This window comes from Cydia splendana, chromosome 19, assembly GCF_910591565.1.
Source record: "Cydia splendana chromosome 19, ilCydSple1.2, whole genome shotgun sequence".
Classification (NCBI taxonomy): Eukaryota; Metazoa; Arthropoda; class Insecta; order Lepidoptera; family Tortricidae; genus Cydia; species Cydia splendana.
This window is the reverse complement of record NC_085978.1, coordinates 3,363,079-3,377,862: the sequence shown is the minus strand read 5'-3', so window position 1 is coordinate 3,377,862 and position 14,784 is coordinate 3,363,079. Positions and strand designations below refer to the sequence as shown.

At 39.1% G+C, this 14,784-nt stretch overlaps 1 protein-coding gene across 4 annotated transcripts in view; it reads right to left on the bottom strand.

The window, feature by feature from the left end:
* LOC134799893 (protein sex-lethal-like) overlaps positions 1-14,784 on the bottom strand; it is a 42,506-nt gene that overhangs the window by 8,188 nt on the left and 19,534 nt on the right. For all 4 annotated transcript variants that reach the window (XM_063772326.1, XM_063772328.1, XM_063772327.1 and 1 more), the window contains 4 exons: positions 13,024-13,131; positions 11,675-11,856; positions 10,558-10,645; positions 4,470-4,542 (listed from right to left, as the gene is read on the bottom strand). In XM_063772326.1, coding sequence (XP_063628396.1) covers positions 4,470-4,542; positions 10,558-10,645; positions 11,675-11,856; positions 13,024-13,131 — 451 coding nt within the window. The remainder of the gene's footprint in view (positions 1-4,469; positions 4,543-10,557; positions 10,646-11,674; positions 11,857-13,023; positions 13,132-14,784) is intronic.

The window sequence follows — 14,784 nt, the reverse complement described above, 5'->3', positions numbered from 1 at the left end:
GACAACCCTAACGATTTAACTATTTCAGACTGACAGTATATTTTAGTGCCGCCGTAAAGGAGTGGTGCTTCTATACGCATTCTATTATTCTCATATTATCGTGACTTGAGAATAAAAAAGTTACCATCTAACATTTTGATAGTTGAAATATGACTTTGAATAACGTATATATTAAGGTTGATATTCTTGCTACACCTTTTTTTTCTCAAATCACGCAGTGATAGTTACAGGTGAAATAGTTATATAAAATTATTAAATTGACTTTAGCACAACTTATGTTAGTAAAATTATTTTTCGTACTAATGCGACACCGAGCAGAGATTATATTGTTTTATTTACGACTAAATGTTCCAACCGTTGAAATTTTGAATTTTTCACCTATTTGATGTTAGTAAAACAAATGGCAAAACATTAATTTCCAAAAAAATGGAACGATTTAATTCTTAAATTTGATAGTTGGGTACATAAACTGTTTTTTTTTTACTTTTAGGTTATTTTACAAGCACAGATACGATAAAAACGAAGATATTTAGCTATCACATATATTTTGTGTCTTTTTTAATTTCAAATCGGTGTCAACAGTCCTAAAGTGGCGAGTACAAATTTAGAAACCCATGAACTATAGTGTCAGTGCACGTCTACGTCTAGCCTAGAGGTCAGGAAGTCTAGACTAACTAGGTAACAGTGGATTTGTGCTGAGACGGGGTCCCTTTGTTTGTATTTCACAATAAAAGTATTATAAACAGAACGACAAATTATGTTCAAAAAAATATTTATGAAATTTTAGGTTTCGTGTATGATATCACGCTTCCTGCCTTTACACCTCCAAATCTTATTAGTATTAGTACTTTACTCTGGCATTCGGGACCTTTTCCATCTCCAAAGGACCATTGGACTTGGTATGGAGCCTGGACCCAACGCCAACAGAAATGAGAGTAAGGTCATTAGATAGGTATTTCTATATACTTCATTTTGTTCTATGGGCACCAAGCGGAATTCCATTGCAGAACTGAGATATTGGTGGTTTAGCCAAAATGTCGTCACCCTTAAGAGCCAACGGGAGTGGTAATTTCTCCATACAAACGTACTCCTCGTTGTCCTCCGTGGTTTTTGAAGCTAGAGCAATGATTTTTTCAACACAGATTAATATTGTCAATATCTGTGTCGGACCGTTTTGCTTTTTTTGATATTTTTGTTTTTTAAGGCGCTAGAGCCCTTCAAAAATGGCCAAAATGGCCTAATTGACTATGCCGCAATGAGAGGCGTGGCATTCAAAACTGATATCAATTAGCCAAAAAAGCAAAACGGTCCGACACAGATAATTTCATAATCATTTAGATTTCCAAATTTGGTTACGATTGGTTAAGTTTTGGAGGAGGAAACAGAGGAGTACGAAACCTCGATTTTTGAGATTTTTACGCAGGATTTTTCGCCTTGTCCTTATCGCACTACTTTTAGGTGCCGCTTCCGTTAGCGAGACGGGTATATTTACCTAAAATATTTAAAATGAAAAATATTAAATTTGAAAAAAAAAAATGACAATAAGATTTAACAAAGCAAATGTTCTGTTTATAATACTTTTTTCGCGTTTTAGATAAAGATCATGTGGTTTCGTGCTGAGTTAAGTTATATGTAAAAAAGAAACCGGAATTATATTTATTGATTTTTAAAGATGATTGATGTTAGTACAACGTGAAGACGAGTTTTTTTTTTTCAATGAATATGGATTTAGTAAGACACTATGCAGAATAATTTACCCATTGTTGTTTTAGGCATTTCAAACAGTAACATGGATTACACAATACTATAGTTTAATCAACTGCCAGAATATTAATAATAGGCCTTTTCATCTGTGTCAGATGTTTTAAGCAGCATCCCGGTAACGACACTTGCGTGCATCAGTTCGTTCTTGATTATATATTACTTACTTATACTTATTTTTTATTTTTCGTTTTTCGTATACTTAATAAGAAAATTTCTTGAACTAAAAACCAAAACATTACTTTAACTCAGCACGAATAATTATTACACATTATCCAACTTTTAAAAAGACGAAACACTACTTTTTTATTTTATTTTTTCTCCTTTATGCCTCAGTCGTAACAAACGTTCAGTTTTTTTGTGAACAATTTTTGTTCATATACTTAAATATAATATACTCGTAATTAAAAGATCGAATCACAGTCTGGTACCAAAAGCATACAGAGCAAAAAAAAATATTTTTATTTTTTACCAGCTTTTGCTGGTAACAAAAAATGTCCACAAAATGGCAACCCTTGAGAACATTGTTGTTAAAGAAGTCTATGATTACTTACTGTTTAGTAGATATATAGAAACAACTTTAGAAAGGTAACAGTGGGTAGTGGATTACATTAAGTTTAACTACAGATCTTACCAGGGGCGTATTTACCCTAGGGCCAACCGGGCCATGGCCCAGGGCGCCAACCCCCGGGAACGGCATATGCCGCCCCTGGCGGATTGCATTTTGTTTTTCTTCCTTGAGTTCTGGGGCGGCGAAACGTGCCAATGCCCGGGGCGCCAAATTTCAAAATACGCCCCTGGATCTTACATAGTACTGTTTTCGTGGAATATTTAGCAAATAACCAATTAGCATAACCAACAATAGCATCGTTCGCAGACGTTTCTGCTTGTTAAAAATTAAAATGAATAACCAATTAGATTGAGGTCGAATTTAAATTGTCGTGAGTCATAATAATTTAAGCCAAAAATACTTTAAACCGTAATTTTAGTCACTCCGAAACATGTTGCGCGAATGACTAAAAGGTGCTGAAAGTACGTGAGATCCAAAGTATTTATATTGTGTAAATCAAACTTTTAGTGACCGATCATTAGCTCTTTTTAAATAGCGGGAAATTGTGTATTGTGTATTTCTAGCCGCGGGCCGGTTGGGTATTTTAATGGAAAAGGAATAACTGACATGTGGACCGTTTTTGAAGTCAAAAATGAACTTAAGCTTCGTCTATATATCCGTACACGGCGGGAAGAAGTTGATAACTCGCGGGAAAAAATTGAAGAAATTTGAACCTTATGTAATTTTATTATAAGTTCAAATTTCTTCGTTAGAATATCTCGAGTTATCAACTTCTTCCCGCCGTGTACGGATATTGCGTCGGTGGTAAAAAGTAATACAAGTGATTTTTGGTAGTAATATACAATGATACAAGTGTTGAAAATTAATAATTATAACCTCCTATAACCCAGAGTAATTTTTGCAATTTTATTCGTTCAAAATTCGATTTGCTTTTGTCGTTTTAAAGGGAACTCTGTTACAAAAACCTAGATCAACGAAAAAAGCACTAAACACTAGACATAGTCCCTATATCCTCGTATCCTCGAGACGGAACTTTTTGCAATAGAGCCCTTTTCAAAACCTCGTCATGTACTTGGGTTGGTAGAAGTCGCGGCGAAGGAGGCGCGGCTGCATGTGGGTACTGCTGTAGTCGGCTCGGTGCAGCATGTCGAGCTGGTCGAGGCTGTGGTGGCGTTGGGGGATGGAGGGGTCCACTGGGCAGCGTGCGGGTAAGCACAATTTATAAAAAAAAACGTAAAAGCGTATGTAATGTAACGTAAACCAACCTATTTTATGCCTAAATCGTAATCATATAACTTATTTAACACCGGTATTTTTTCTATAAAACCAGCTCCAACCGGTTATTTCTCTGCACTCTTAAAACGCTGCGCGGATTTTTGTCAATTATGATCTTTATAGCCGTAGGCAGTAGATACATTGTACTAATCCGGGTAGCATCTACCTGGAGCACGCACCTTCCTAGCGCGTGCCGACCACACACTACATCTGATTGTTCATTATGAATCTACTAACCACAAGCCATAGAGTTCATAATTGATAAACCACATCGTCCCGACCCTTTTATTACGGCGCCTCGCCTCCGATTCGCCGTTTTGAAAACAATACTGAATATATGAATAGGCTGTCCGAAACATGTAAGCGTCTTAGGGTCGTTCAGAAATCATGTGACCATATTTGGCCTATTTTTGACCCCCCCTCCCCCTTGGTGATATTTGGTGATTTTAACGCGACCCCCTCCCCCCTGCCACAAGATCACGTGATAATTATGATGCGGGTACTCTTAGACGCTAAGCAAGTCTAATGTCGTTTCTTCTGTATTGCGTATATGTTCCAGATGCTATCTCCCAAAAACAGGCATCGAAAAATCTGCTTATCACTTATATATATAAAATAGAGCGGATTTATATTTGATCTGATTAAATTTTTGAGTATCCCGCTTTGAAAAAAAGAATTACACGTGATATCTTCTCTGACCCCCCCCCCCCCCGCATCGTGATAATTCGTAATATTTTCCTTACCCCCCACCCCCCCCCCTCTAAACGATCACATGATTTCTGGACGACCCCTTAGTTAGTATGTCAAACCGTCAAAATAATTCAATGTTCCTCATTCTTTCCACTCGAGAGACATAACTTACCTCGGTTGTGGTGGAATCCCGCCGCCCAACCCGCGTAGTATGCCGCTTTCTGCTTCCCATGTTCTTCCGCCACCTAAAACACAAAAATACATCATAAATATTCATATTAGATGGAATATTAAAGAGTTGGTCGTATGATGATATTTGGATCTTTTCAAATTGAAAGTGAATAGACATATTTTAGACAAATAATTTGAAATAGAGGAATATTGTCAAAGTAAATTTACAACACTTTTAGAACGCCATTTGACTTTGATCCTTATTTTTTCACTGATATTTGTTAAATGTAAAAAAGCATCGCCATCTTCTCGAGAGTAGGCAAAAGGTATGGCGCCATCTTTTCGAGCGATGGCACCACACCTTTGGTCTATCGTCTATATTCTCTTCGTTTTATGTAAGCACGCTCCTAGACCCCATCGGCACTTACAAAGGTGAGATGGTGGTCAAATAAATGCTTACATTTATCCAATAAGATATCACTTTACAAATTAAATTTAATAACAAGATTAAATAGCTCATTTGCCATCTTGCCTCGCATAAACTGATGGGCTAAGAAAATATAGAATTATTAGAATTCGTTTAAGACAACTCTACGGTAGAGTGAGGGTGTGCCACCAGATATGTCAAATTGCTCTAAAAATGTGGCTCAGAGCAATAAAAACTGTTTTATTGCTTACCTATTTTATTTAATTCAAGGGAGAAAATGCGATTTATATTTTTATTGAATTGTGTAATCTAAAAAATAGGAGATGCAGTGTTAATCGTGTTTGTGACGACTTTTATGAATTAACCACAAAATAATAGCTACAAAATCTAATATTTTTTACTAGCAATGCAAAATATCAAAATACGGAATGAAACCCTACAACTAAACAAAAAACACCCAGCTCAAGAAATCTAGAAAAAAAATACCACCTACTCAAAATGAAAGTTTGGTATGTTTCCACTGGTCAAAACCTAGTTATTAACTGAAAAACTACCAAAAAGCTGTAAATAAACAACAACAATAATTCATCCGATTCATACAAATAAATATGTAATATGAATTTGTGCTCGCTTGTCCCAATATGCCCCAATGTACAGTCAGCTGCAGAGAAAAGGTACCACCACTACATAGAAGTTGGTATGCATGGGTGGTACCTTTTTTCTGCAGCTGACTGTACTAGTTTGCCCCTTATGCTTAAAGTGCCCCTGGTGCTTAGGTGAATTGATACCTAAAGTAAAAAAAACACTAAACCAAAGCTAACCTTATCGGTGTGCGTAACCTTATCATGCGATAACAAACTAAAAACGTTTTTAAAGTGCCTAATTTTGTCTCAAAGTGCCCTATGTAGTCTTAGTGCGTAAAGTTGCGTCCAAATCCGGCAAACACACCGCGCCTTTTTTGCAAAAGGCTCGCAAACTGCTCGCGTGCAATAGTAATACCAAATATTAAAATAGCATACAGTCTTACGACAAAGCTGTAAGTCTCCTTATATTATGCGATAATTAACTCCTATTTTTCAAAAGTTCATCTACTTTCGCTGACAAAGTGGAGGTACGGTTTATTTAGACATCACTCTACGATAAATAACTCTTTAATATTAGTAATACATTTAGCGCACGTGAAGTTCGCGAGCGATTCGCAAATAGCAATCGAACGGCGTTTTGGCCGGATCAGGGCCCAGTTTTATTTTAAGATGATCTGACAACGAAACAAAATAAGCCTCATTCATAAAGCGTACTACGGCGCACCGTATCGGAGTGTGAGCGGAGCCGGCTCGGTCCCGCCCAGTGCACGGGCACACGGGCGCTCCCATGTTGTTCCGCTATTAACGTGCCCCAGTAACTGTACCCCTACACAAATGAAGAAAAACGTTAAGAGAGACCCCATACTAGCGTCTCCCGAGCGGCCGCGTCTAGTCAACTCCACGGCTATTTGCTGCCCACGCCGCCGCTCTAAAGACACTAGTGTGGGGAATCTCTTAAGCGTGCTAAATTGAAGAAAAATAATAATAGGGGGCTTAATGTATATTTAGCCTTTGCAATGATTAATACGAATATACATTTTTTTATCTAAAATTGTCCTAATCCAATGGTACTCATTTGCCCCAAAGTAATAGTTGCCTATGAAACCTAGAGTGTCCTAAAAACGTTGTAACTCTAGTCTTACATAATAGGAATGGAGTGTTTTTAAAGTCTGCTAGGTCGAAGAATTTACTCATAAATGTGAAGCAAGTGTGGTCCTAAACAAGATTAATATAGGAATAGTAAATTGTTGAAAGGGCAAAACTGTATAGATGGACGAGTAATGAAATAAATGAATTTGTATTTATACGTATAGTGGCGTTAGTAGTTAGTAAGTATGAGTGAGCAATAAACTAGAATGTTTAAGCGTAGCCGTACTGTGGTTCTAGTGGTAAGGTAGTGCAGACTGCAGAGGTAGTTAAATGTGTCCTATAGATAGAAGATAAAAATAATAAGCATACTAAGGACACTACACGTTAGCTTATTTGTTTTACTGTCGATGTGTTACGTATTGTCATTGAAGCGACAAAACGATACAGCGACGTGGCATCGATAAGTGGTATCGACGAGACTACAAATTACTAGTCTTATTCTTATTCGTATTTGTCAACAGAAAACGCATCGCTTTTGACACTCAGCTAGAACAACGGGTTAGAGGCAACTGTTGTACCAGTTTGCCCCAAAAATAAAATGCCTTGTTAAAACGAATTTCTACGAACACGACATATAAATTCATGTGCATTTAGCTATATCGGCGTGGCCCGACTCTCGTCTCACTTTAACCCGCAAATAAAATAGGAAGCCTTATTGCTAACGTATTAGGACACGACGTATCAATTTATGTTTTTTTTTGCGTGACTTGACGTACGTAGCCAATGGTCGCTGGACACTTTAGTAGATCGTAATTTATAGGGTTCTGAAGTAAATGCCATATAATTTCGCCATGTCTATGTGTTCGTCTGCGGCTTAGGGCTATCATTATCAAAAACAATATCTATAGATCTTTAAAAAAATATTTTAAAACACCTATCTAATTTATTATAGATATCTCCGACTTGTTGGCTATGAAAACAATATATATCGTTTTTTTTAATATGGTGATATATATTTAAAAAAAAGCATTACAATTGTAGCTCATAAATAAAACAAAAGCGTTTAATCCCTCACCCGCTGGCACGTATCTTGCCAATTGTTTTTCTAAAGCCTACAGCAACCAATGCAATGTACCAAAGTGCCCCAAAATCTCGCAAATAATCAAAAACGTTAGTCCGCACCCCTGGTATATCTCTTGCCCGATTGTTTTTCTAAAGTTTACAGCGACCAAGGCAATGTACCATCGTGGCCTAAAATCCCGCAAAAAAAAAACAAAAGCGTTAACCCGCACCCCTGGTATATCTCTTGCCTGACTGATTTTCTAAAGTTTACAGCTACCATGGCAATGTACCATCGTGGCCTAAAATCCCGCAAACAAACAAAAGCGTTAACCCGCACCCCTGGTATATCTCTTGCCTGACTGATTTTCTAAAGTTTACAGCGACCAAGGCAATGTACCATCGTGCCCTAAAATCCCGAAAAAAAAAAACAAAAGCATTAACCCGCACCCCTGGTCTTCCTGCTCTTGCCCGATTGTTTTTCTAAAGTTAACAGCAACGGCAATGTACCATCGTGCCCCAAAATCTCGCAAAAAAACAAAAGCGTTAACCCGCACCCGCACCGTGTCGGAGTGTAACCGCAGCCGGCTGGACGAGCGCGGCGCGCGCGCCGTCTCCACCGCAACAGGCTAGAACAACACACAATTTAGACCCCCCAGCCAATGGTGTTTGTGCCCCTAGCCTAGGGGCACGAGCGTACACAGGTTTTAGAAGCCTTGAACAAGCGTTACATGTAAATTATTAGATTATTACTAGTGTGTGATTGAATGATGGCTTTTATGTAACATAATTAAGGTACATTCAGCTGATGTAAGCGAGAAGAAACAGAGGGCCTACCGCGAACAAAGTTCGTAAATTGCGGGCAAGTTTCTCTGTCACTCTAACTACGCCTGCTAGCCAGGGCCGTCTTAAACTATGCTGGGGCCCCTGGGCACATAAGAATTTGGGGCCCTTTTGGAAAGTAAAGAAAGCTAATTCAACTAACATATTTCTACTATGGTCTTCTATTTAGCATGGGTAATCAAATATACTGTTACTGTCTGTCCTTCGGCGCCCCCTGAGGATGGGGGCCCTGGGCACGGGCCCCGTGTGCCCTTATAGTAAAGACGGTACTGTTGCTAGCTAGCTAGGAATTGCAAACGGGAAATTCTTCCAGGCCCAACGCTCTGAACAACGTTCAGAGTTACAAGAATTGGCAAACTATCCATTTATCATCATCATCACAGGCCTTTGCGTCTATTGCAGACGATTTATGTATTGCTGTTTAGACAACGGGTTTGGTGACTGTGGAGGCCGATGCGTGAGCGGCACGACCTCCCACAGTTTTGGCAGAGCTCATGGCACCTGAGGTTCCAGTCCCGGTTTGCTTTCTGCGACACCTTCTGCTATCTAAAGCAGTATTGGTTCATTTTACGTACCTAAGGTGTTTTAAAGTATAAATCCGCAGAAAAATACGATCTCGAAAATCCAGCTTAATGTACAGGGTTGGGCATATTAAGTGTCCTAGTTTTGTACTGTCATATTACTTAAATATAGCGCAACTTTTTTTAACTATATTATTTTTTATTAATCGAGAATTTATGCGTCTTTATGATTTCTAGATGTCAGCTTGATATTTATTGTTTTTATATTGTTATCAACATGGACGCGAAACGCCAGCTCGTTGTAAATGTATGCAAGCAAAAATTCCGACCATGGGAGATATTTAAGAAGCTAAAACATTTAGAATATTAATGTAAGGTTCACATCTCGGACATTTAAAAAATCAGGATCTTCAAGAATCAGGCCCAAACCTGGTCGAAGATCATCTGTTTGTGTCAAAAATATAATTAAAAGTGTTCGTGAGCGTATTCGGCGCAATCCATCCCAAAGTGCTAGTAAACTCGTTAAATATATGAAAATATCCCGACGATCAATGAGGCGTATATTACGACATGATCTCGGATTGAAGGCCTTCAAAAAATAAAAAAAATTGTGGATTAACAGAAGCCCAGTAAAAAGCTAGAGTGAAAAAATGCAGGGACTTCCTAGCTTAGCATGATGGCGATGAAATTATTTTTTCCGACGAAAAGATGTTTCAATTGCAAGATAGCCACAATCAACAAAATGATCGCGTTTACGGTGCTTCATTGAGGGATATTCCAGTAGACAAATTAGCCGTACAGCGGTTTCAAAGTGCGTCGGCTGTCATGGTATGGGGTGACACCACCTAGGGGCAAACTACCACTGCTGTTCATTGATCGGGGAGTAAAAATTAACCATTTTACCGTGACAAGAATGGCCTGCATCTTCACTAGACTTGAATCCGTTGGACTTTTCTATATGGGGATACATGCTCAGCAGGATTGGCAGCACACAGGGAATTAATTTAAATTCATTCAATTATCGGTTGATCAAGATATAGGACGATATAACAGATGAGGTAGTGCGTGCCGCGTGCAACTCATTCTATGGTAGAATGCGTAAAGTTATACAGGTTAAAGGAGAGCGATTTGAGCTAATGAATTAATTTTGTAAATATAGAGTATGCTTAAAATAAAAACAAGTTTAATATTCAGATTTGAAGCTTTGTTTTAATTTTATGGCTATTTTAAACTAGGACACTTAATCTGCCCAACCCTGTGCATAATGCATATTTACAACACTTAGTTTGATGTTAAATCTTACTCAGATTTAGAAAACAAAATACTCTGTGTACACACCGTATCCCCCAAGCTAATTTGATGCTTATTACAACGCATCATGGTTCTCAATCTCATGCAGTGTTACTTCATTGGAAGACTTAATAGATGGCGCTTACTTCAACATCTAAATTAGAACCTTATCACAAAGGATTACAGTTCAGTTTAGAGCAATTCCCATGCAGTGTGAAGCGGATAGTCGATGTTAGTTCGAGTTAGTTCGCGCTAGTGCCGATAGATGGCGCTTACCTTGACGCTGAGCGGCTCGGTGCCGCCCTCTGGTATCACGTTATTTAAAGCTGCTATCGCCTCTTGTGCCTCCTCCCGTTTGTCGTACCTGAAAAAGTGAATATAGCTTTTATTTTCTTACTTAGCCGTATATTTAAGGGTCTTGGGGCAAGGACGTATATTGAGAGACCCGCGGAAGGTGTAGTGCGGCTAAAGATCGTTTTTTCCAGCTCGATAACAGTTAGATTAAAAATTGACGTTGCTTCAGCGTACCTCTGTTACAACTCAACTCGGTCTCCCCTACTTTTGTCTTCTTTGGTTTTGATTTAGAACCATGCGTCCGTACTTTCCGAATATCGTCTCTAAGTCGAATTTAACCCGACTGTCGGGTACACTGTCCGTACCGACTACGCGCTCTATACGGCAAAGACGTGGCTACACGGTACGAGCGTAACCCGTAGCACTTAGTCTTAGTGCCAATGAATGTGTTAAACTCTCGTGAGTCATACCATGATTAAAAAATATCACGCGAGTGACTAAACATACGTAAAATTAACTTAATCGTCTCCAAGGATTCAGTAATGGGGTAAGTTCGTCTATTTGACGTTCATCGTCATCATCTCCTAGCCGTTTTCGGCTACAGCGACTGCTTTTCTACCGCTGAGAGTGTCGCTGGTGCGCTCTCAGGTGACTGACGCAGCCAATCTTTGCAACAAATGTGCGGCCGCACTCGCTGCAGGTCAGCACGCCTCCGACGTAATTATATGAGATGGCCACAGGTGACGAGAGAGGGGTGAGGGTGGTGGGGAAGTGAGGTGAATTTGGCGTTACTCACCTAACAAACGCCACACCACGCGGCGCCCCATTACTTTTGTCCCTGAGGATGTGTTTTTGTACGATTCGGCCCGTACCTCACATGATCACATGTAAAGGCCGAGACGAAGCCGAGGTCGACAAAAATGTGATCTGAGGTATTCTTATTAACTGGCCAAGATGTGTCTTTGTGTATTTGTCTGTTCGACGGAGCCCGAATGCGGCAACTTCGTTTATCACAGCGGCCGCTTTCCGGCCGGAGCACAGAAAAATTTGCTTAATCGCTTCGGCGACAGGATAAGTTCGCCCATTTAACGTTACTCACCTAACAAACGCCACACCACGCGGCGACCCATTACTTTTGTCCCTGAGGATGTGTTTCTGCACGATTCGGCCGTACTTTCCGAATATCGTCTCTAGCTGGTCTTCGGTGATGGCGCGGGGTAAGTTCGTTACGTACAAGTTCGTCTCTTTTATGTCGTCTCCTGATGGCCGCGCGTATGATACCTGGAAAATAAAAATGTATTTATACAGGGTGACCTTAGCCATTGGACAAACCCTGAAATCCCACGTAGGGATACTTCTCAGAAATGATCTTAATGGTAATAATTTTTTAATTAGAACAAAAGATAAAAACAAATTATCAAACAAAAGTTATTTCCAATAATCTACAACAAAAAGAAACATACTGTATTAATCATTGGCAGTGCTTTTGACAATTTGTTTGAAAATGATGACATTTGTCAAAAGTCAGAATCCTATTAATGTCATAAATAAAAAAGATAATCAAATCGGTCGAAGAAGGTTTCATACTATTTATTACGTCAGGAGCTAGTAACACATACAGGTTGCTCCAAAGTAAAAAAAATTGTTAATTTCTTCGTAACCGCTACACCGATTGTTATGATACTTTGTATACTGGTTCTAAATACCATAATGCATATGTACATTTCGGCTGTGTCCAATGGCTAGGGACACCCTGTATACCAGTGTGAAACGGATGGTGTCAGTCAAAGTGACCAATGTGACCACACATATTTCGTTTGTTACCATAAGAGTAAGGATTCGTCTCATATATTTAGCCATTTAGTTTTCAGCTTGATCCTGGGGTCTAATTCATGTTAAAATTTCAGATGCACGTAGTAGAAAATAAGCAGCATTTCCCAAATAATGGGTTCGCGACCCATTGGTGGGTCGCAAGGGAATATTGAGTGGGCTCTGATACTAATAGGGAATCTGAGTATTACCAATAATATGTTATGTCCCCATTTTAAGACGTCAAGAGGTGGGTCACGAATTTGGCAGTTTTTGTTATGGCTCCTCTACATGATGGGCCAGCGCCGGCCACTCCAAGGGACGCAGCCATGCGGTAGAATGAGATAGCAATATTACTTGATCCCTCTAACGCATAAATGAGTCCCTTGGAGTGGCCGGCGCTGGCCCATCGTGTAGAGGAGCCATTACATAGAGGTGGGTTGGAGCCCAGTTAACTTTGGGAACCAATACTGTCGGCCCCCTCCCTGACACTGCGGGGTTGCGAACTGCATCGCAGCCATAATTGTGTGTTTTTAGTATTAAGATATATCTTATTATGTATGCTAGTTTTAAGGTAGATATTTATCTATGGGCCACTAGTTGCCTGAAAATAAATATTTAAAGTGTAATTGTGCATACCTTTAACCGCTTATTTCTGAGTTGGTATCCATTGAAAGTGTCGATAGCTCTCGCCGCGTCCTCCTCGCGTGTGAAGTTCACAAACCCGAAGCCATAACTGTACCCCGTCTGGAATTACATAAGATCAATTTAGAATAAATTTAAAAGTGGAAAAATTACTGCCTTGGGTGAGACGTGTACTCACGGCATCTGGATCGATGCTCCTGCGCTCTACCAACTAAGCCACCAAGATCTCAACCATAGCCAGCTAATCTTACCACCATATGGTTCCAGGGAACCCTAGCGACATCTAATTTCAGAATTAGGCACAGTACACCTTTTTACCCGCGGACATTTTAGAAGAATCTAATCCTGCATACACTCTGAAAACGTTACTTAATTTGAAGTGGATAAAAATAACTTTTCCAATAATACAGACATCAGCAGGTGGTACGAAAACTAAAACGAATTCGAAAAAGTTTTCGAAGTTGAAACGAAAAGCCACACGATGGAAATTGAACACGCTATAATTACTTCATAATAAACAAAAGTTTTTCACTGCGCATTGTAAATCTAATAAATTTAAATTGTTAACACGCTATTTGGTTATTGCATGAGTTTTTATAGTCAATTCGATATACATTAAATACAAGTAAACTACAAAATAGACGAAAAAACCCTGACATTTTTGTATGAAATCGTCCGATAGCTCAGAATACGAATTAAAGCAAATATAAAAAATAATATTTCCGATAATTTGATCGACAAAGCAGATAATTCATCGATTTCAACCGTTTATTGTTTCGAACGAGGCTCGTAACGCCACCTGCCGATATTTTTACGAGTTAATTTGGCAAGACAAGGAGAGAACGGTTTATGCTTTCCTTTGTCTATGCTATTGCTATCACGGATCATGAGACACGAACAGACGGACAGCGGAGTCTTAGTAATAGGGTCCGGTCTTTACCCTTTGGGTACGGAACCCTAAAAACATGATCGGCATTCAGGTAAAAATAGTCAAAATCAGATTTCTGTTGAAAGTACTCCACTTTACGTAGTTATTAACGCAAACAGAAGTCAACCATATTTAACGATAACGTCTTACAATCTGATAAGTCCGCACGCAAAGCTTATCACCTTTAATGTATTTTGTGACTTAACATTAAAGCAGGAAGCCATTAAATCCTTTGACATAAATTTACTTCCCTTTTAACCTACCAATACTATAGCTAGTAACTTCGTTTACTCTAAAACGAACTCTATTTGTAACCCAGTAGGGTTTATTTTCCACTGAATCTTGTGAAGTGACGTAAGATGTTTTGGAGGGGAGAACGGGGGCGATTGTCACGAACATCGGCGAAGTTGGCATTTAATTGTGACCACATAAAGTTTTAGGGGTGTTATTTAAAGAGAATGTTACCAGCAGTTTTTAAGTTTAATCGAGATTACATGGAGCTTTCGCCAAGTTATTGAAGTAACTTGAGTGTACTAATTCTTTTCATCACACTTGTACAGTAAGCATGCTATTTCACGCAAGTTCAGCGGTAGCTAAAGTCCATTTTACTCCCACGGGAGTAAAAGTTTTTTTTTAATTATGTCACGCACTCATACGAACCAAGTAGGTTTTTATTAGCCAAGAAGTAATCAATCTAATAGCCACGAAGCGGTGATGGCCGAGTGGATCTGACGTCCGACTTTCAATCCGGAGGTCGCGGGTTCAAATCCTGGCTACCAATGAGTTTTTCGGAACTTATGTACGGAATATTATTTGATATTTACCAC